The 23,455-nt window shown below is 40.0% G+C and overlaps 5 protein-coding genes across 5 annotated transcripts in view; all 5 read left to right on the forward strand.

The window, feature by feature from the left end:
* The window catches only part of orc1 (origin recognition complex, subunit 1), a 303,843-nt gene that overhangs the window by 152,937 nt on the left and 127,451 nt on the right, over nt 1-23,455 (forward strand). The gene's annotated exons all lie outside the window — the stretch shown is intronic.
* On the forward strand, nt 3,919-5,329 carry LOC141768247 (interferon-induced protein with tetratricopeptide repeats 1-like). The gene has a single exon (XM_074636352.1). The coding sequence runs from the start codon at nt 4,209-4,211 to the stop codon at nt 4,995-4,997; it is 789 nt and encodes a 262-aa protein (XP_074492453.1). The 5' UTR covers nt 3,919-4,208; the 3' UTR covers nt 4,998-5,329.
* Nucleotides 5,783-11,298, forward strand: LOC141768248 (interferon-induced protein with tetratricopeptide repeats 5-like). Its single transcript, XM_074636353.1, has 2 exons — nt 5,783-6,394; nt 9,956-11,298. Exons 1-2 carry the CDS (start codon nt 6,387-6,389, stop codon nt 10,386-10,388), a joined length of 441 nt encoding a protein of 146 aa, XP_074492454.1. The 5' UTR covers nt 5,783-6,386; the 3' UTR covers nt 10,389-11,298.
* Nucleotides 12,775-17,180, forward strand: LOC141768240 (interferon-induced protein with tetratricopeptide repeats 1B-like). Its single transcript, XM_074636344.1, has 2 exons — nt 12,775-12,797; nt 14,976-17,180. Exons 1-2 carry the CDS (start codon nt 12,790-12,792, stop codon nt 16,282-16,284), a joined length of 1,317 nt encoding a protein of 438 aa, XP_074492445.1. The 5' UTR covers nt 12,775-12,789; the 3' UTR covers nt 16,285-17,180.
* On the forward strand, nt 21,039-23,422 carry LOC141768497 (interferon-induced protein with tetratricopeptide repeats 1-like). Its single transcript, XM_074636827.1, has 2 exons — nt 21,039-21,058; nt 21,457-23,422. Exons 1-2 carry the CDS (start codon nt 21,039-21,041, stop codon nt 22,760-22,762), a joined length of 1,326 nt encoding a protein of 441 aa, XP_074492928.1. The 3' UTR covers nt 22,763-23,422.

Below are 23,455 nucleotides of genomic sequence, written 5' to 3' on the forward strand. Positions count from 1 at the left end.
TGGAATCACTGTGTTTATTATATTCCTGTTGTGTTGATTGTTTTTTTTCCATAGCACTGTATTTTAAGTTTATATAAGAACTACACTATATGTAATTTGAATGTCTGTAAGCTTTGGAGTAGTGAAATATAAAACTCTCTGATAATGTTATAGATAATTTGATGTAACTTGAATATTATTGCCAGATGCAACTGATTGTATGTATAAATTATGTCAAGCTGTGTCTCAGTTGTACACAATAGACTATTAATACTAATAATATATATTATGTACACTAAGAAATCTTTAAGCTGTTTTGTTTTGGTGGTTATTATACAAGAAATTAATGTAGGCTTCACTATCTTGCAGTACTGTACTACACAGGGCGCTGATGGACGTTAATCAAAATACAGCTTTCAACTTGTAAGTCAACATGGATGAACATCGCACACATGCAGTTGTATAACTCCAAGGTGACATGTGAACAGGTGACAAATGATCAAATACGAGCCTTTGTGTCAAAGTGTTTCCCTGTTAGTGTAAAGTGGTAACCCAACAGTAACCTGGTTACACCAGTAGGTAACAGCAGAGTCATAATGCAGGTGCGTCCAGGTAACTGATGGCTCGTCATACCCGCTGCTCAGTGTGTCCACATATAGGCTACTACATATATAAATGCATATAAATATAAAATAATGCACATGTCACCTTAACATTTGATAAGATGCTGCAGCCATAAAGAATATGGCATCTTGGGTTTGAATATTTCACTCAGTGTGGCATCATATTCCTCAAGAAGAAAAATAACTTTCTAACTTTAAATCAACATAAGACAAAATATCATGACAAATTTGATGAGTCATGTTTTAGTTTATTCAGATGTGGCTGTAGGTTTCCATTCCTGGGAAACGAAAGTCAAGGTGCATTAAGACTGAACACAAGACTCTATGCGCAAATGCCCCTCCTCTAGGGCTGGACTGGCCATCTGGCATACTGGGCGTTTTCCCGGTGGACCGACATCCTTTTGGGTCGACGTATGTCTTTTTTTTCTTAATTTTTTGGCCCATAAAACAGGTAAATCGGCCCATTTATTATCCTTAATTGACACTGGGTTGGCCCAATCTCTCTGTGCCAGGCGGCCATAGGGAGGAGGAGAGGGAGGGAGATGAGGGAGGGAGTGTAGAGATAAGCATTATGGACTGTCTGGTCAGGATCGGCGCCAGAGTATTAGGGGCGGACGGGCAATCAGCTTTGACAGGGGGGGAGGCATTTTTTTTCACCTCATATAGCCTTTATTAAGTGTATCTTTAACATTATCATGTTTCATGAAAGAAATAAACTGACAGAGAGGTGTATACATACTGGAAAAGTTTGGTCCTGCTGGGGTCCAGATCCCAGGTGAAGTGGCACTGCAGGGCCTCCAGTTTGGACTCCAGTGTTGTTTGACTCTGAGCAGCACTGATGGAGAGTAAAAATAACAAATATTAAAACACATCACCAGTAGGTTAAAGTAATATGCTCTTAAGGGTGCTATGTTTGGATAACCACTGTTCAGCATGTGAGGAAGGAAAGACGGAAAGAAGAAAGGAAGGAAAATATGGGTATATCCAGGGTGTTCTGGGTCTACCATGGGGTGTCCCAGGGGCATTTTTTTCACCTCATATAGCCTTTATTAAGTGTATCTTTAACATTATCATGTTTCATGAAAGAAATGAACTGACAGAGAGGTGTATACATACTGCCACTTATGCGCACAGGCGCGCACGCACGTATACACATGCTGTTATGTCCACAAAAACAGGTTATAAACTAACACCGTGTCCTAACTGGATGCGAGCGTCCGACTATCGCGGTGCATCGCGCATCTGACGCTCTCTGTCCACTGAATACGTTAAATCTGCACTTCTGTTACATCATGTAAACAAACCAGGAACATATATCAGCTGTGAGCTCCAGATCAGACTGGAGCTGAAGACGTAACCACCTCAAAGATGGGTTAGTAGTACTTGTTATCTTCCTACGTTCGTACTTTTTTTTTTTATCAGAAAACACACGTTTTATTTGTGATATTTACTGGAAATAACATATGATATAGCCAAGAGCAAGTAGGTTGTTATCTAGTGATCTTCTCCAGCCAGCTGCCACCTTATTATGGTTTCTGTAGTGAAATGAGGAAGTACAGGAGGCTACAGATAACTCCTCAGGCACGCCCTGCGGTCTTGCTCGTGCCAGGGTCAAAATGTGCACAGACAGCTGCCGAGATAAACAGGCAGTTAAACAACACATTAATCTAACAGTCTGACTGATTTCTTTATAAGCAAAATTTAAGTTAATAAAGACTAAATGTGGATGTTTCTCTCACCAGTTGTTGTCCCTGCTCAGCCTGCTGTAGTGTAACATTAGTCCATTGTTTTATTCCACAATACTGAACAGAATAATCCAAACAGGTAGAAAAAGTAAGATGTGAGAGGAGCACAGGTTGCTTTTTACTCTCCTAATTGTGCTTTAATGCACCAGGTTTGTAGGTCTACTTTCTTTCATTTTTTTCTATTGAGCTAGATTAAGAAAAAACAACAACAAAAAAAAAAAAAAACGGAGCAGATCAAAACAAGGCTTCTTACTGAAATATTGTAGTGACGGCTCATATTTCACAGAGTTTCCATAGTTGTATCTTTGCGCTGTGTGTTCATGTTTTATTTGAACCATTAGTGAGGTGGCTGTTATATTTTTTGACAGGTAGCTCGTAATAAAGTTTCACTAGTGAACTTTAGTACATATAACTGCGAGCGTCAATGCCTGTGCTAAAAGTGTCAGTAATCAAGTTAATATTTTCATTTACATCCAGGACAACTGACCCGGTTTTCTCGGCTCATTTCATCTAAACTAATCGGCCGTTCCTCTCAATATGAGTAAAAAATAGGAACCGTGTATCCGATAGAAGTTCAGACAAAACGTCACGCCGCGCTGTGCAGCGCCGTGTTGTTCGCAGCCAGTTAGGACACTCCAATAGAAAACAATGTAATCAAGCCCAAGTACATGTCCTAGTTGTTTCCTAAATGCAAAACTATCACTGGTTTGTGCTTTATTTTGCATTGCAGTGTTAAGTCCTTCCATTACCAAACTGAATGACTTCATTTTACTTATAGCTTAGCTGTTATTTCAGTTTAGTTTTTTGTCAGGAGAGAATTCAGCTGAGGGGGCACAGTGACCATTTTGGACGGGCCTGGACCCCCATGGCCCGTCCCTAACGCCAACGCTGCGCCCCGGCCACGCTGCCTGCGTGAGCAGCGCATGTCGACTCCGTCGCTGAGCTGCGGCTCGCACGCTTGTGGTGTCCACACAGACAGCGTTGCTGCTGCCGCGTTGCTACTAGCCCTTTCTTTACTTTGTGCTATTACTACTGTATTTCCACAATTAAAAGCTGGTATTCTATTAATTCATGGAGCCGCACACATCACTACATTTTCCACAACACTGCTCTGCAAATATTTCAGAATAAATGCCTTGTGTTTACAAATGAAGGGATTCTGTCCAAAAAAATGCTAGAGGTCTTTTATTTTGAAACAGAAACAACAAATGTTTTTATGTCTGTGACGTAATGTACAGATATAGACATTGAAACTAGTAATGTTACTGATATGATGTCAATATAGTGTCAAAAGATCATTTTCACTGTCTATTTTTGCTGAAAAATGCGCTCGTCACGCGAAAACATAGGCGACACCTCGATCTCTATACATGCCGAGCCGCGCTACTCACATGGGCTGTGTGGCTGCTCTAACCTGTTAACATGGACACCAAAATAAAAAGCAAGAGGTTCCGCACACACTGCTCATGCAGGCAGTGTGGCCCGGACGTCAGAGATAAGGTAAGTGAGCTCAGACATTGTATAGAAAGCAGCCAGTTGAGGTGGTTTGGACATCTGATCAGGATGCGTCCTGGGCGCCTTCCTTTGGAGGTTTTCCCGTTCACCTAGTTGGACACTCCGTGGTAGACCCAGAACACCCTGGAGATTATATATCTCATCTGTTTTAGGAACACCTTGGGATACCCCAGGAGAAGCTTGAAAACGTTGCTAGTGAGAGGGAATGGAAAATGGATGGATATTTTATTTCTTTATTACTGGACCATTCATTTTTCCTGACTTTGTTTATTTGCTGTCTATTCAATGCTCCTTAATCCATATTTTCCTTCCTTCCTTCTTTCCTTCCTTCCTCACATGCTGAACAATGGTTATCCAAACATATAAATACCCATCTCCATCCCAGGACGAGCTCCATCCAGAGATCTACGCTGAAAAAGCCTGGACCCTGATGAATTTCAGCACAGACAAAAAGCTGGCTGCAGATTACTTCCAGAGAGCCATCAGGATGCAGCCGGACATGGTGGAGTGGAACACCAGCCACGTCTTAGAGTTAGCGAGTGCTTTGAAAGACAGCAACACGGAGCTGGAGGCTGACATGATGGAGAAAGTGAGAATCGCCAAAGAACAGGATCCAGAGAACTTGTACCTCGCTGCTTACTACCTTGAGCAATGTGCTAAGAAAGGAGAGAGAATTGAAGATGAAGCACGAGAGTTAGCCAGAAAGGTTTTGAGAAATCCCGTCAGCAGCTACAGTGGTATGAAACCATTAATGATGGTTTACAGAAACTATGTTTCTGTTGATGAGGCCATTGAATTGGCAGAGGAGGCACTGAAAAACCATCCAGATGAGCGTTATCTGAAGAGATGTGCTGCACTCTGTTACAAATGGAAGATCATGTTTTTCAGGGACAGTCGCCCAAAGCAAAGCATGATAGACAGAGCAATCACTCTCCATGAGGAGGTGATTTCTCTTTACCCTCATTCTTCACTTATGAAGAACATAGCTCTCGCAAATATATATGCAAAATTCAATCACGGCCAGGGTAAAGCCGAGCAGATGTATCAGGAACTGATAGAAAGGGATCTGGAACCTCGAGAGAAGCAGGTCCTTTACAACCACTACGCTAAATATTTATACTTCGATCGAAAGTAGGAACAAAGTTCAATACGATATCACATGAGGGCGGCAGCGATACCGCATTAATCCTTCTATCATGAGAGCAGCATCACAACTCTGGAGAAGATTACAGCCAAAGGCAGGAACCGAATGTGTAGAGAATTAAAGGAGTTTCTGGCAAACCTGCAAGAGCCATAGTGTTTTGAACGTCACTGGTTCTAAATCCCGAAATAAATGTAGGTATTGCATTACTTAAAAAAATCTGTACGCACTTATTGATTAAGCTGTATCCTTTAAAGGCAGGTTTCAACAAGTGTCTGCATGTTTTTAGACTTAAATACATTTAATGGAATACAAAAGCTTTTTTTTTAAAACTATCTAAAAATCTACTCATTTGCTCTGAAAAACTGTCAGCAGTAGTACACTCAATTTGTACTAAACAGGCTGAATCATTCAATAACACTAGTCCTTAAAATAACATCCACTGTGGACATGTTCAAATGTTATTACCATAATTCAGTTTCACATGATTTATTAAAATAGATTTTGATCAGTGTTGATTTTCATAACATGTAATCACTGTGTTTATTATATTCCTGTTGTGTTGATTGGGTTTTTTCCATAGCACTGTATTTTAAGTTTATATAAGAACTACACTATATGTAATTTGAATGTCTGTAAGCTTTGGAGTAGTGAAATGTAAAACTCTCTGATAAAGTTATAGATAATTTGATGTAACCTGAATATTATTGCCAGATGCAACTGATTTTATGTCTCACTTGTACACAATAGCCTATTAATACAAATACATATATATTATGTACAATAGGAAATCGATTGTTTTGTTTTGGTTGTTATTACACAAGAAATTCATGAAGGCTTCACTATCTTGCAGTACTGTACTACTCATACCCGCTGCTCAGTGTGTCCACATATAGACTACTAAATATATAAATGTATATAAATATAAAATAATGCACATGTCACCTTAATATCTGATAAGATGTTGCAGCCATAAAGAATATGGCATCTTGGGTTTGAATATTTCACTCAGTGTGGCATCATATTCCCCAAGAAGAAATACAACTTTCTAACTTTCAATCAACATAAGAAAAAAATATCATGACAAATTTGATGAGTCATGTTTTAGTTTATTCAGATGTGGCTGTAGGTTTCCATTCCTGGGAAACAAAAGTCGAGGTGCATTAAGACTGAACACATGACTCTTTGCTCAGATGCCCCGCCTCTTCGCTCTGCTTTGACTTCAGTGAGAGCATTTAAAGCTGCGTCCTCAACAACATCACATCATTTACAACAAAGCAGAAGTTGGACATCACTGACTTTATACCAGCGAACCCAAATCCAGCATCAAGAGCAAAAACCAGCCCAATATTTAGAGAACTACTGAGTCGAGGAAACAGCTGAATGATGAGGTGAGTAGCAGCTTCTGCATTTCATATCATTGTTGGAGTAAATAATAAGTTTCATTGTGATTTATTTAATATCTTATCATTGAGTCCCAGAGCCTGAAATATTAAAGTTGCAGTGAAACGGAAGTTAGAGTCTTTAGCTTCTGAAAGGGAATATTTGAGCGGTGTCCAGTCAGGAGAGGGAATGAAATCTAATCCTTCACATTTGATTGGACCCCTACAAAGTAGGCTTGCTTTGTTTACATAAAGGAAAAGATGGTTGGATTTTGATAAAAAAAATAAAGAAATACCATGGAATTGTTTTTTTGTAATTTTTTTATGCATGTTTTGTTAAATAGGTCCACAATATAAAAAGGCATTTTTCATTTCATCTCGACTTCGACATTATGGATCCAGTTTTCACTCCCTCTTTTCTTTCTTTCTTTTTTACTTAGCCCTACTTTTCTCTGTAATATGTTTCTTGTTCTTTTCCTTTCGTCCTTTTTCCCTTTCAGCCAGGGCCAGAGGGATTTTAAAGTTTATTGCTATTTTCTCTAAAAAAAAAAAAAATGATTACTGATCAGTTTTTTTCTGAAGGTTTCACCCACTACCAGGAATGTAATTATGGTGAAGAAATTGGAGAAATGATAAATATTTGTATTTTGTTTTAATTTAACTAATTAATTGTGTTCTTTTTATTTAACTTTTGCTGTAATGTGTTTCCAGTGGAAGTTGAGGCTCTGTTTTCAGCCATCTTTCTTGAGTTCGTTCCTCATGTCTTATTTCCTGTCCTGTCTTTGTTTGTTCTCTTCTTTCTTTTCTTTGTCTTTTCATCCATTTTTTCCATTATTCTCTTCTCATTTCCTCCCTTCCTTTCTCCCTTCCTTCCATTTCTTCCTCGCCTCTTACAGCTCTCTTTCCTTATTTCTTAGCCCATTGCCATCTTTGGAGAAGGACTTTTGGTGGCCTCAAGGAAGTTCTGGCAAACCGTTAAGAGAGCTGAGTTGGAAGGGAAAGCTTTCGGTCTACGTTGCATCACCTATAGTAATGAGCTTTGTATATTGATCAGAAGAATGAGATCACAGACACAAGCGGTCAAAATGAGTTTCCTAGCTGGGCTCAGGCTTACGCCCCGGCCACACTGCCCGCGTGAGCAGCGCATGTCGACTCTGTCGCTGAGCTGTTCCAGCTAGCACGCTTGTAGCGTCGGCGTTAGGAGTGGGCCTTGGGGGTCCAGGCGTTTTGTCTGAACTTCTATCGGATACACGGTTCCTATTTTTTCCTGTCACTCATATTGAGAGGAACGGCCGATTAGTTTAGATAAAATGAGCCGAGAAAACCGGGTCAGTTGTCCTGGATGTAAATGAAAATATTAACTTGATTACTGACACTTTTAGCACAGGCATTGGCGCTCGCAGTTATATGTAATAAAGTTCACTTGTGAAACTTTATTACGAGCTACCTGTCAAAAAATATAACAGCCACCTCACTAATGGCTCAAAAGAACACAAACACACAGCGCAAAGATACAACTATGGAAACTCTGTGAAATATGAGCCGTCACTACAATATTTCAGTAAGAAGCCTCGTTTTGATCCGCTCCGTTTGCGTGTTTTTTTTTTTTTTTTTTCTTTCTTAATCTAGCTCAATAGAAAAAAATGAAAGAAAGTAGACCTACAAACCTGGTGCATTAAAGCACAATTAGGACTAAGAGAGTAAAAAGCAACCTGTGCTCCTCTCACATCTTACTTTTTCTACCTGTTTGGATTATTCTGTTCAGTATTGTGGAATAAAACAATGGACTAATGTTACACTACAGCAGGCTGAGCAGGGACAACAACTGGTGAGTGAAACATCCACATTTAGTCTTTATTAACTTAAATTTTGCTTATAAAGAAATCAGTCAGACTGTTAGATTAATGTGTTGTTTAACTCCCTGTTTATCTCGGCAGCTGTCTGTGTGCACATTTTGACCCTGGCACGAGGAAGACGCAGGGCGTGCCTGAGGAGTTATCTGTAGCCTCCAGTACTTCCTCATTTCACTGCAGAAACCATAATAAGGTGGCAGCTGGCTGGAGAGGATCACTAGATAACAACCTACTTGCTCTTGGCTATATCATATGTTATTTCCAACAAATATCACAAATAAAACGTGTGTTTTCTGATCAAAAAAAAAGTACGAACATAGGAAGATAACAAGTACTACTAACCCATTGTTGAGGTGGTTACGTCTTCAGCTCCAGTCTGATCTGGAGCTCACAGCTGATATGTGTTCCTGGTTTGTTTACATGATGTAACAGAAGTGCAGATTTAACGTATTCAGTGGACAGAGAGCGTCAGATGCGTGATGCAGCGCGATAGTCGGACACTCGCATCCAGTTAGGACACGGTGTTAGTTTATAACCTGTTTTTGTGGACATAACAGCATGTGTATACATGCGTGCGCGCCTGTGCGCATAAGTGGCAGTATGTATACACCTCTCTGTCAGTTTATTTCTTTCATGAAACATGATAATGTTAAAGATACACTTAATAAAGGCTATATGAGGTGAAAAAAAATGCCCCTGGGACACCCCGTGGTAGACCCAGAACACCCTGGAGATTATATATCTCATCTGTCTTGAGAAGCTTGAAAACGTTGCTAGTGAGAGGGAATGGAAAATGGATGGATGTTTTATTTCTTTATTACTGGACCATTAATTTTTCCTGACTTTGTTTATTTGCTGTCTATTCAATGCTCCTTAATCCATATTTTCCTTCCTTTCTTCTTTCCGCACTTCCTTCCTCACATGCTGAACAATGGTTATCCAAACATAGTACCCTTAAAGGGACTATTTGTAACTTTTTAAGCGTATAAATGTAGCAGGTCGCCACACATGCGTGTTCGCATATGCGCGCTCGCGTGTGGCTGGAGCCTCGTCTCCGCTGCCTGCTCTCCTTCACTCAGAATGCGCGCGCTTCCTCGCTGTCTCGCTCCACCTCTAGACGTGAACGTGCGTTCACTCCACACTGCAGAAGAGTTAGTTTAGCTCTGAGAATATCTAGTGAATGCACAGGGGACGTTTGTGCAGAAATAAATGCTGCAGTTCCTCCAGACCAACAGAGCTTTCCCGTGTCTTGTGAAGTGACGGAGCTCTTCAGAGAGTTACGTTACCCTCTCGTTACCGACTGGGTGCCGGTGTCTCCTCTGCTCTCTCCGGCTGCGGGCGGAGAGAGCAGGGAGACATGCTGCAGAGCCCCGCTGCTTCAGCCTGCACGTAGGCAGGAAAAGCCAACACTAGGATCAGATCTAAATCATGTTCATGGAGAGACCTTCGTCTGGTCAGCTAACATTACTGCCAAGCAGCTGAAATATAGAGTGATATTGTGGTTTTAGCTGACGTGTGTCGCCTCACTGTTTTGAGGTCGTTCAGGTATATTTAGAGCCAGCAAGCGCGAGCCCGACGCTGACTTTCGTTGATTTCACGGCCACAGGTGTCGCTGTTAAGAAGCATTTCTGAAAGTTACAAATAGTCCCTTTAAGAGCATATTATATTAACATAATGGTGATGTGTTTTAATATTTGTTATTTTTACTCTCCATCAGTGCTGCTCAGAGTCAAACAACACTGGTGTCCAAACTGGAGGCCCTGCAGTGCCACTTCACCTGGGATCTGGACCCCAGCAGGACCAAACTTTTCCGTTTCCGTGACCAGCTGGAGGACATCGGCACAGAGGAGGGAAACAGCTGGCTGGGTCACATTTACAACCTGCGGGGGTTCATTCAATACAAGCTGGGGTTGACTGAAGACGCCCAGAGTTTGTTCAACAATGCTGCAGAGGCCTTCCACCAGATGAGAAGTGCAGATGAGGGTCCCTGGTTAGTGGTGAACTACGGGAACCTGGCTTGGCTGAACCACCACCTGGGAGACCAAGCAGAGAGTCAGGCTTACCTGACAAAGATCGACGCCCTGATGAATAAATACCCATCTCCATCCCAGGACGAGCTCCATCCAGAGATCTACGCTGAAAAAGCCTGAACCCTGATGAATTTCAGCACAGACAAAAATCTGGCTGCAGATTACTTCCAGAGAGCCATCAAGATGCAGCCGGACATGGTGGAGTGGAACACCAGCCACGTCTTAGTGTTAGCGAGAGCTTTTAAACACAGCAACACGGGGCTGGAGGCTGACATGTTGGAGAAAGTGAGAATCGCCAAGGAACAGGATCCAGAGAACTTGTACCTCGCTGCTTACTACCTTGAGCAATGTGCTAAGAAAGGAGAGAGAATTGAAGATGAAGCACGAGAGTTAGCCAGAAAGGTTTTGAGAAATCCCGTCAGCAGCTACAGTGGTATTAAACTATTACTAAAGTTTTACGGAAACTATGTTTCTATTGATGAGGCCATTGAATTGGCAGACGAGGCTCTGGAAAACCATCCAGATGAGCGTTATCTGAAGAGATGTGCTGCACTCTGCTACAAATGGAAGATCCTTTTTTTCAGGGACAGTCGCCCAAAGCAAAGCATGATAGACAGAGCAATCAGTCTCCATGAGGAGGTGATTTCTCTTTACCCTCATTCTTCACTTGTGAAGGAACTAGACCTCGCAAATATGTACGCAAAATCCAATCAAGGCCAGGCTAAAGCTGAGCAGATGTATCAGGAACTGCTAGAAAGGAATCTGGAACCTCCAGAGAAGCAGGTCCTTTACAACTACTACGCAAAATATTTAATCTTCGAGCGACGGGAGTACCAAAGTTCAATACGATATCACATGAGGGCGGCAGCGATACCGCATCAATCCTTCTATCGTGGGAACAGCATCAAAGTCCTGGAGAAGATTACAGCCAAAGGCAGGAACCAAATGTGTAGAGAAATAGAGGAGTTTCTGGAAAACCTGCAAGAGCCACAGTGTTTTGAACATCACTGGTTCTAAATCCAGAACAAAATGTTGGTATTGCATTACCTAAAAAAATCTGTATGCACTTATTGATTAAGCTGTATCCTTTAAAGGCAGGTTTCAACAAGTGTCTGTAAGTTTTTAGACTTAAGTATATTTAATGGAAGACAAAAGCTTTTTTTAAAAACTATCTAAAAATCGACTCATTTGCTCTGAAAAACTGTCAGCAGTAGTACACTCAATTTGTACTAAACAGGCTGAATCATTCAATAACACTAGTCCTTTAATTAACATCCACTGTGGACATGTTCAAATGTTATTACTGTAGTTCAGTATCATATGATTTAATAAAATAGATTTTGATCAGTGTTGTTTTTTATAACTTACATGTAATCACTGTGTTTATTATATTCCTGTTGTGTTGATTGGGTTTTTTCCATAGCACTGTATTTTAAGTTTATATAAGAACTACACTATATGTAATTTGAATGTCTGTAAGCTTTGGAGTAGTGAAATATAAAACTCTCTGATAATGTTATAGATAATTTGATGTAACTTGAATATTATTGCCAGATGCAACTGATTGTATGTATAAAGTATGTCAAGCTGTGTCTCAGTTGTACACAATAGCCTACTAATACTAATAAATATACATTATGTACACTAAGAAATCTTTAAGTTGTTTTGTTTTGGTGGTTATTATACAAGAAATTCATGTAGGCTTCACTATCTTGCACTACTGTACTACACAGGGCGCTGATGGACGTTAATCAAAATACAGCTTTCAACTTGTAAGTCAACATGGATGAACATTGCACACATACAGTTGTATAACTCCAAGGTGACATGTGAACAGGTGACAAATGATCAAATACGAGCCTTTGTGTCAAAGTGTTTCCCTGTCAGTGTGAAGTGGTAACCCAACAGTAACCTGGTTACACCAGTAGGTAACAGCAGAGTCATAATGCAGGTGTGTCCAGGTAACTGATGGCTCTTCATACCCGCTGCTCAGTGTGTCCACATATAGGCTACTACATATATAAATGCATATAAATATAAAATAATGCACATGTCACCTTAATATTTGATAAGATGTTGCAGCCATAAAGAATATGGCATCTTGGGTTTGAATATTATATATCTGATATATAATATATATATACTATATATCAGTGTGGCATCATATTCCCCAAGAAGAAATACAACTTTCTAACTTTCAATCAACATAAGAAAAAATATCATGACAAATTTGATGAGTCATGTTTTAGTTTATTCAGATGTGGCTGTAGGTTTCCATTCCTGGGAAACGAAAGTCAAGGCGCATTAAGACTGAACACATGACTCTATGCTCAAATGCCCCTCCTCTACAGTCTGCTTCGACTTGGTGAACATTTAAAGCTGCGTCTTCAACAACATCACATCATTTACAACAAAGCAGAAGTTGGACATCACTGACTTTATACCAGCGAACCCAAATCCAGCATCAAGAGCAACAAACAGCCCAATATTTAGAGAACTATTGAGTCGAGGAAACAGCTGAATGATGAGGTGAGTAGCTGCTTCTGCATTTCATATCATTGTTGGAGTAAATAATAAGTTTCATTGTGATTTATTTAATATCTTATCATTGAGTCCCAGAGCCTGAAATATTAAAGTTGCAGTGAAACGGAAGTTAGAGTCTTTAGCTTCTGAAAGGGAATATTTGAGCGGTGTCCAGTCAGGAGAGGGAATGAAATCAGATCCTTTGCATTTGATTGGACCCCTAAAAAAGTAGGCTTGCTTTGTTTACATAAAGGAAAAAATGGATGGATTTTGATAAACAAAAAAAAAAATACCATGGACTTGATTTTTGGTATTTTTTTATGCATGTTTTGTTAAATAGGTCCACAATATAAAAAGGCATTTTTCATTTCATCTAGACTTTGACATTATGAATCCAGTTTTCACTCCCAATTTCCTTGCTTTATTTTTTACTTAGGCCTACTTTTCTCTGTAATATGTTTCTTGTTCTTTTCCTTTCGTCCTTTTTCCCTTTCAGCCAGGGCCAGAGGAATTTTAAAGTTTATTGCTATTTTCTTTAAAAAAAATAAAATAAAATGATTACTGATCAGTTGTTTTCTGAAAGTTTCACCCACTACCAGGAATGTAATTATGGTGAAGAAATTGGAGAAATGATAAATATTTGTATTTTGTTTTAATTTAACTAATTAATTGTGTTCTTTTTATTTAACTTTTGCTGTAATGTGTTTCCAGTGGAAGTTGAGGCTCTGCTTTCAGCCATCTTTCTTGAGTTCGTTCCTCATGTCTTATTTCCTGTCCTGTCTTTGTTTGTTCTCTTCTTTCTTTTCTTTGTCTTTTCATCCATTTTTCTCATTATTCTCTTCTCATTTCCTCCCTTCCTTTCTCCCTTCCTTCCATTTCTTCCTCGCCTCTTACAGCCCCCTTTCCTTATTTCTTAGCCCATTCCCGTCTTTGGAGAAAGACTTTTGGTGGCCTCAAGGAAGTTCTGGCAAACCGTTAAGAGAGCTGAGTTGGAAGGGAAAGCTTTCGGTCTACGTTGCATCACCTATAGTAATGAGCTTTGTATATTGATCAGAAGAATGAGATCTCAGACACAAGCGGTCAAAATGAGTTTCCTAGCTGGGCTCAGGCTTACGCCCCGGCCACACTGCCTGCGTGAGCAGCGCATGTCGACTCTGTCGCTGAGCTGCTGAGCCTCGCACGCTTGTGGTGTCCACACAGACAGCGTTGCTGCTGCTGCGTTGCTACTGCTAGCCCTTTCTTTACTTTGCGCTATTACTACCGTATTTCCACAATTAAAAGCTGGTACTCTATTAATTCATGGAACCGCACACGTCACTACATTTTCCACAACACTGCCCTGCAAATATTTCAGAATAAATTACTTGAGTTAACAAATGAAGGGATTCTGTAAAAAAAAAAAATGCTATAGGACTTTTATTTTGAAACAGAAACAACAAGTGTTTTCATGTCTGTGACATAATGTACAGATATAGACATTGACACTAGTAATGTTACTGATATGATGTCAATATAGTGTCAAAAGATCATTTTCACTGTCTATTTTTGCTGAAAAATGCGCTCGTCACGCGAAAACATAGGCAACACCTCGATCTCTATACGTGCCGAGCCACGCTACTCACATGGGCTGTGTGGCTGCTCTAACCTGTTAACATGGGCGCTAAAATAAAAAGCAAGAGGTTCCGCACACACTGCTCATGCAGGCAGTGTGGCCAGGACGTCAGAGATAGGGTAAGTGAGCTCAGACATCGTGTAGAAAGGAGCCAGTTGAGGTGGTTTGGACATCTGATCAGGATGCGTCCTGGGCGCCTTCTTTTGGAGGTTTTCCCGTTCACCTAGTTGGACACCCCGTGGTAGACCCAGAACACCCTGGAGATTATATATCTCATCTGTCTTGGGAAAGCCTCGGGATACCCAGGAGGAGATGGAAAAAATTACTAGTGAGAGGGAATGAAAAATGGATGGATGTTTTATTTCCTTATTACTGGCCAATTCATTTTTCCTGACTTTGTTTATTTGCTGTCTATTCAATGCTTTTTAATCCATATTTTCCTTCCTTCCCTCTTTCCGTCCTTCCTTCCTCACATGCTGTACAGTGGTTATCCAAACATAGCACCTTAAGAGCATATTATATTAACATAATGATGATGTGTTTTAATATTTGTTATTCATATTCTCCATCAGTGCTGCTCAGAGTGAAACTACACTGGAGTCCAAACTGGAGGCCCTGCAGTGCCACTTCACCTGGGATCTGGACCCCAGCAGGTCCGTACTTCTACGTCGCAGGGAAACGTTCGAGGACATCGGCACAGAGGAGGGAAACAGCTGGCTGGGTCACATTTACAACCTGCGGGGGTTCGTTCAATACAAGCTGGGGTTGACTGAAGACGCCCAGAGTTTGTTCAACAAGGCTGCAGAGGCCTTCCGCCAGATGAGAAGTGCAGATGAGGGTCCCTGGTTAGTGGTGAACTACGGGAACCTGGCTTGGCTGAACCACCACCTGGGAGACCAAGCAGAGAGTCAGGCTTACCTGACAAAGATCGACGCCCTGAAAAATAAATACCCATCTCCATCCCAGGACGAGCTCCATCCAGAGATCTGCGCTGAAAAAGCCTGGACCCTGATGAAGTTCAGCGGAGATAAAAGGCAGCTGGCTGCAGATTACTTCCAGAGAGCCATCAAGATGCAGCCGGACATGGTGGAGTGGAACACCAGTCACATAATAGGGTTAGTGAAGGCTTTAAAGCACAGCAACAAAAAGTTTGGGGCTGACATGTTGGAGAAAATGAGAATCGCCAAGGAACAGGATCCAGAGAACTTGTACCTCGCTGCTTACTACCTTGAGCAATGTGCTAAGAAAGGACAGAGAATTGAAGATGAAGCACGAGAGTTAGCCAGAAAGGTTTTGAGAAATCCCGTCAGCAGCTACAGTGGTATTAAACCATTAATAAGGGTTTACAATCATTATATTTCTGTTGATGAGGCCATTGAATTGGCAGACGAGGCTCTGGAAAACCATCCAGATGAGCGTTATCTGAAGAGATGTGCTGCACTCTGTTACAAATGGGAGATCCTTTTTTACAGGGACAGTCGCCCAAAGCAAAGCATGATAGACAGAGGAATCAGTCTCCACAAGGAGGCGATTTCTCTTTACCCTCATTCTTCACTTTTGAAGAATGTAGCTCTCGCAGATATCTATGTAAAATCCAATCACGACCAGGCTAAAGTCGAGCAGATATTCCAGGAACTGCTAGAAAGGGAACTGGAACCTGCAGATAAACAGATGCTTTACAACCGCTATGCAAAACACGTATTCCATTATCGTCAGGAGTACCAAAGGTCAATACAATATCACATGAAGGCAGCAGCAATACCGCATCAATCCTCCTTTCGTGGGAACAGCATCACAACTCTGGAGAAGATTAAAGCCAAAGGCAGGAACCGAAAGTGTAGAGAAATAGAGGAGTTTCTGGCAAACCTGCAAAAACCATAGTGTTTTTAACAGGACTGGTTCTGAATCTACTATAAAATGTAGGAATTACATTTGCAAAACAATCTGCACTTACTTCTTAATTGTATTACATTTAAAAGAAAACTTGTGGAAAAAAATTGTGGAAATTGCTGAAAAGTTTCTTCTTCTTCTTAAAATAAAGTTAAAATGGAAGTGAGAATCTTACAGTGAAGACCTGCTGATCATGGCAAGGCAAGAAGTGAAGTCTATCCCTATTCAATGCAAATCATAGCACATTTACTTCATCCCTGTAAATGAATCCTCTGATGGCAATTCAATTAAAACAAATGGAATTTGCTGCAAAATTTCACCATTATAAAAACTAGCATGATCTGGCCTTAAAGTAGTCAGTATGCATCAACCAAAGTGCTTGTCAAATGATCAAACAGCATTTCATAAAGTTAAATAGTTTGAAGGATTCAGCTTCCACAACTTCCATTTGACAAGCACCTTGGTTGAATTATATTTACACCTTTAAAGCTGCAGTTGGTAACTTTGAGAAATATGATAAAAAGGTATTTTTATAAAACTCACTACATCCTGAGAGTAGTGCATGAGACAGATGGTCTGTGAAAAAAAATCATCCGATCAAACTGTCAAACTAGGCAGCACTGATCAAATTAATATCCTGTTACTGTAATGTCTATTTCCCACCTCAAATGTTTTCAGAAACAGCTTTCTGGAAAACCTGCAAGAGCCATAGTGTTTTGAACATCACTGGTTCTAAATCCAGAAATAAAATGTAGGTATTGCATTACCTAAAAAAATCTGTACACACTTATTGATTGAGCTGAATCCTTTAAAGGCAGGTTTCAACAAGTATCTGCAAGTTTTTAGACTTAAGTACATTTAATGGAAGACAAAAGCTTTTTTTAAAAACTATCTAAAAATCTACTCATTTGCTCTGAAAAACTGTCAGCAGTAGTACACTCAATCTGTACTAAACAGGCTGAATCATTCAATAACACTAGTCCTTTAAATAACATCCACTGTGGACATGTTCAAATGTTATTACTATAATTCAGTATCACATGATTTATTCAAATAGATTTGGATCAGTGTTGTTTTTCATAACTTACATGGAATCACTGTGTTTATTATATTCCTGTTGTGTTGATTGTTTTTTTTCCATAGCACTGTATTTTAAGTTTATATAAGAACTACACTATATGTAATTTGAATGTCCGTAAGCTTTGGAGTAGTGAAATATAAAACTCTCTGATAATGTTATAGATAATTTGATGTAACTTGAATATTATTGCCAGATGCAACTGATAGTATGTATAAAGTATGTCAAGCTGTGTCTCAGTTGTACACAATAGCCTACTAATACTAATAAATATACATTATGTACACTAAGAAATCTTTAAGTTCTTTTGTTTTGGTGGTTATTATACAAGAAATTCATGTAGGCTTCACTATCTTGCAGTACTGTACTACACAGGGCGCTGATGGACGTTAATCAAACTACAACTTTCAACTTTTAAGTCAACATGGATAAACATCGCACACATACAGTTGTACAACTCCAAGGTGACATGTGAACAGGTGACAAATGATGAAATACGAGCCTTTGTGTCAGTGTTTCCCTGTCAGTGTGAAGTGGTAACCCAACAGTAACCTGGTTACACCAGTAGGTAACAGCAGAGTCATAATGCAGGTGTGTCCAGGTAACTGATGGCTCTTCAGGTAAATCGGCCCAATTATTATCCTTAATTGACACTGGGCTGGCCCAATCTCTCTGTGCCGGGCGGCCATAGGGAGGATGAGAGGGAGGGAGATGAGGGAGGGAGTGTAGAGATAAGCATTATGGGCTGTCTGGCTCAACATGTCATGAGAGATGAACAGTGATCGAAGTGGGCCGGTACGTAGCGGTACTCAGATATTCCAGGAACTGCTAGAAAGGGATCTGGAACCTGCAGATAAACAGATGCTTTACAATCTCTATGCAAAACAGTTATACATTGATCGTCAGGAGTACCAAAGGTCAATACAATATAACATGAAGGCAGCAGCAATACCGCATCAATCCTCCTTTCGTGGGAACAGCATCACAACTCTGAAAAAGATTAAAGACGAAGGCAGGATGTGTAGAGAAATAGAGGAGTTTCTGGCAAACCTGCAAAAACCATAGTGTTTTTAACAGCACTGGTTCTGAATCTACTAAAAAATGTAGATATTGCATTTGCTAAATAATCTCTACTTACTTTTTAATTTAATTACATATAAAACTACTTCTATACTTCTTAAAATAAAGTTAAAATGGAAGTGAGAATCTTACAGTGAAGACCTGCTAATCATGGCAAGGCAAGAAGTCAAGTTTGGCCCTATTCAACGCAAATGCAAAAAAAAAAGCACGAGCTGTATCCTTTAAAGGCAGGTTTCAACAAGTGTCTGCAAGTTTTTAGACTTAAGTACATTTAATGGAAGACAAAAGCTTTTTTTTAAAAACTACCTAAAAATCTACTCATTTGCTCTGAAAAACTGTCAGCAGTAGTACACTCAATCTGTACTAAACAGGCTGAATCATTCAATAACTCTAGTCCTTTAAATAACATCCACTGTGGACATGTTCAAATGTTATTACTATAGTTCAGTATCACATGATTTATTAAAATAGATTTTGATCACTGTTGATTTTCATAACTTACATGGAATCACTGTGTTTATATCAGACTACAACTTTCAACTTGTAAGTCAACATGGATGAACATCGCACACATAAAGTTGTATAACTCAAAGGTGACATGTGAACAGGTGACAAATGATGAAATACGAGCCTTTGTGTCAAAGTGTTTCCCTGTCAGTGTGAAGTGGTAACCCAACAGTAACCTGGTTACACCAGTAGGTAACAGCAGAGTCATAATGCAGGTGTGTGCAGGTAACTGCTGTCAAAACTCTTCATACCGACACTCTGCAGACGACCACTGCTCAAAGTGTCCACATATAGGCTACTAAATATATAAATGTGTATAAAATAATGCACGTCACTTTAATATTTCACTAGATGTTGCAGCCATAAAGAATATGGCATCTTGGGTTTGAATATTTCACTCAGTGTGGCATCATATTCCTCAAGAAGATATACAACTTTCTAACTTTAAATCAACTTAAGAGAAAATATAATCACAAAATTTGATGAGTCATGTTTTAGTTTATTCAGATGTGGTTGTGGGTTTCCATTACTGGGAAAAGAAAGTCAAGGCCATTAAGACTGAACATAAGACTTAATACGCAGTTGCCCCTCCTCTACAGTCTGCTTCGACTTCAGTGAGAGCATTTAAAGCTGCGTGCTCAACAACATCACATCATTTACAGCAAAGCTGTACATCACAGTTGGACATTGCTGACTTTATACCAGAGAACCCAAAGAAGCATCAAGATCAAAAACCAGCCTAATATTTAGAGAACTACTCAGTTGAGGAAACAGCTGGATGATGAGGTGAGTAGCTGCTTCTGCATTTTATATCATTGTTGGAGTAAATAATGAGTGAGCCTATCATTACCAGCTACAACAGTGACACTATATTGTTTTCACCTTGTGTGTTTGTCATTATGGCAAAATGTGGTACTGGAAACACCTAGGGTACTGTAGCGGGAACTACCACAGAAGCAGTTTACTTAGCCAGGTCTTTATGTGTTTTTCTGTGCACAGATTTCGTGACCGCGATAACATCGCAACCATGCAAGATGCAGTCAGAAACCTTTTAGATATGTTGTTGAGATCAAAATGAATGAGTTTGAAGATGGGCGTGGTCCGAGCAAGGGGGGCAAAGGGGCCATTTGATTTAATTGAATGAATGAATTATGTTCTTAATTTTTATTTTACTTTATCTTTTGCTGTAATCTTTCCTCAGTGGCAGTTAAGGTTCTGCTTTCAGTCATCTTTCTTCATATCTTTCCTCATTTCTTACTTCCTCTCTGTGTTCTTTTTCTCATCCATTTCTTCACATTATTTCCCCCTCATTTCCTCTGCGTATTTAGAAATCCCTCTGCATTTCTTGGCAAGACCCGCCCTGCGTGGCTGGTTGAGGCTGAGATGGTTGGTTGAGGTTGACCTCAACTCATCGACCATGGACGCCTGGCCAATCCTAGCGCTTGAATGCTACTCAGAAACTTACCAAGAAACGCACTGTGCGTTCCAATACCCATACTATCATAAGAGTGACTATTCTGATCATGGGTTTCACTTCCTCCACAGTTATCTCCTCTACTGTAGTTGACAACCATAGAATTCTGGCCTTAATCGTATTTAACAACCAACTGAGAACACTACAATAAGAATAAAGCTCATTTGGGTTTAAAAAAGAAAACAAACATTATGTGGATCCACAAAATCAGTCTCCCATTCAATGTCTATGGAGCAGCCTTTTACCCTATGACATCACTAGTTTGAGACTTATTTCTCTAATTTCTGGCTTTAAGAGAGAGTAGCTCACGTTCCCAAATATTGATTGAACTTTCCTCAGCCATGGAAATAACATATTGTAATTATTAATTTAGGTGGTGTTCCCCTTTAAGCCGACTTTTGTTATTTCTTCCACAGTCCAGTCTGTCCGTCCCTCTAACTTTTCAGCAATATTCTTTTAATTCCGTTGTGATTAATTTCTTCTGTTCTTTCCTCATCCATTCCTTCCCTTTTATTTTATTTTCAGTGATTTCTTTTCCATCTTGGGGCCCAGTCTCTGGGTGGGGCCCTGGAAAGGTTGAGAGCTTCAACGCTCATGTGGGCAACGATGGAGAAACCTGGAGAGGGGTGACTGGGAGGAATGGCCTGTCTGATCTGAACCTCAGTGATCCATTTATTTTTCCTTACTTTTACGTTTATTGCCTTATATTCAATGCTTCTTACTCCACACCTTCCTTCCTGCCATGTTTCTTTCCTGTCTATTCAATATCCCTTACTCGATTCCTTCCTTCCTTATTTCGTTGCTTTCTATTCAATGCTCATGACTCCATTTTTCCATCCTCCCTTTCTTCCTTCCTTATTTCTTTCCTACACATTCAGTGCTTCTGACTCCATTTCTATCTTCCTTCCTTGCTCCACATGAGATGAACAGTGGTTATCCAAAAATAGCACACGTACATTAAGAGCATAGTATATTAATATAATGCTGATGTTATTTAATATTTGTTATTTTTACTCTCCATCAGTGCTGCTCAGAGTCAAACAACACTGGTGTCCAAACTGGAGGCCCTGCAGTGCCACTTCACCTGGGATCTGGACCCCAGCAGGAACAAACTTCTCCGTTTCCGTAACCAGCTGGAGGACATCGGCACAGAGGAGGGAAACCGCTGGCTGGGTCACATTTACAACCTGCGGGGGTTCATTCAATACAAGCTGGGGTTGACTGAAGATACCCAGAGTTTGTTCAACAAGGCTGCAGAGGCCTTCCTCCAGATGAGAAGTGAAGATGAGGGTCCCTGGTTAGTGGTGAACTACGGGAACCTGGCTTGGCTGAACCACCACCTGGGAGACCAAGCAGAGAGTCAGTCTTACCTGACAAAGATCGACGCCCTGATGAATAAATACCCATCTCCATCCCAGGACGAGCTCCATCCAGAGATCTACGCTGAAAAATCCTGTAATCTGATGAAGTTCAGCACAGACAAAAAGCTGGCTGCAGATTACTTCCAGAGAGCCATCAAGATGCAGCCGGACATGGTGGAGTGGAACACCAGCCACGTCTTAGGGTTAGCGAGAGCTTTTAAACACAGCAACACGGGGCTGGAGGCTGACATGTTGGAGAAAGTGAGAATCGCCAAGGAACAGGATCAAGACAACTTTTACCTCGCTGCTTACTACCTTGAGCAATGTGCTAAGAAAGGAGAGAGAATTGAAGATGAAGCACGAGAGTTAGCCAGAAAGGTTTTGAGAAATCCCGTCAGCAGCTACAATGGTATGAAACCATTAATAAGGGTTTACAGAAACTATGTTTCTATTGATGAGGCCATTGATTTGGCAGACGAGGCTCTGGAAAACCATCCAGATGAGCGTTATCTGAAGAGATGTGCTGCACTCTGTTACAAATGGAAGATCATGTGTTTTAGTGACAATCGCCCAAAGCAAAGCATGATAGACAGAGCAATCACTCTCCATGAGGAGGTTATTTCTCTTTACCCTCATTCTTCACTTGTGGAGGAAATAGCTCTTGCAAATATGTACGCAAAATCCAATCACGGCCAGGCTGAAGCTGAGCAGATGTATAAGGAACTGCTAGAAAGGGATCTGGAACCTCCAGAGAAGCAGGTCCTTTACAACCACTACGCTAAATATTTAAACTACGATCGAAAGGAGTACCAAAGTTCAATACGATATCACATGAAGGCGGCAGCGATACCGCAACAATCCTTCTATCGTGGGAACAGCATCAAAGCCCTGGAGAAGATTAAAGACAAAAACAGGAACCGAATGTGTAGAGAAATAGAGGAGTTTCTGGCAAACCTTCAAGAGCCATAGTGTTTTGAATATCACTGGTTCTAAATCCAGAAATAAATGTAGGTATTGCATTACCTAAAAAAATCTGTACGTACTTATTGATTGAGCTGTATCCTTTAAAGGCAGGTTTCAACAAGTGTCTGCACGTTTTTAGACTTAAGTACATTTAATGGAAGACAAAAGCTTTTTTTTTAAAACTATCTACAAATCTACACATTTGCTCTGAAAAACTGTCAGCAGTAGTACACTCAATTTGTACTAAACAGGCTGAATCATTTAATAACACTAGTCCTTTAAATAACATCCACTGTGGACATGTTCAAATGTTATTACCATAGTTCAGTATCACATGATTTATTAAAATAGATTTTGATCAGTGTTGTTTTTCATAACTTACATGTAATCACTGTGTTTATTATATTCCTGTTGTGTTGATTGTTTTTTTTCCATAGCACTGTATTTTAAGTTTATATAAGAACTACACTATATGTAATTTGAATGTCTGTAAGCTTTGGAGTAGTGAAATATAAAACTCTCTGATAATGTTATAGATAATTTGATGTAACATGAATATTATTGCCAGATGCAACTGATTGTATGTATAAAGTATGTCAAGGTGTGTCTCAGTTGTACACAATAGTCTATTAATACAAATAAATATATATTATGTGCAATAAGAAATCTTAAGTTGTTTTGTTTTGGTGGTTATTATAC

Source organism: Sebastes fasciatus, chromosome 5 (genome assembly GCF_043250625.1).
Source record: "Sebastes fasciatus isolate fSebFas1 chromosome 5, fSebFas1.pri, whole genome shotgun sequence".
Lineage (NCBI taxonomy): Eukaryota > Metazoa > Chordata > Actinopteri > Perciformes > Sebastidae > Sebastes > Sebastes fasciatus.

Bases quoted from the DNA above. Each gene is read 5' to 3' on its own strand.
- LOC141768247 (XM_074636352.1), top strand. From the start codon at position 4,209: ATGGTTATCCAAACATATAAATACCCATCTCCATCCCAGGACGAGCTC.
- LOC141768497 (XM_074636827.1), top strand. From the start codon at position 21,039: ATGGAGAAACCTGGAGAGGG. The intron at 21,059-21,456 runs GTGACTGGGAGG...ACTCTCCATCAG, and splicing joins ATGGAGAAACCTGGAGAGGG to TGCTGCTCAGAGTCAAACAA.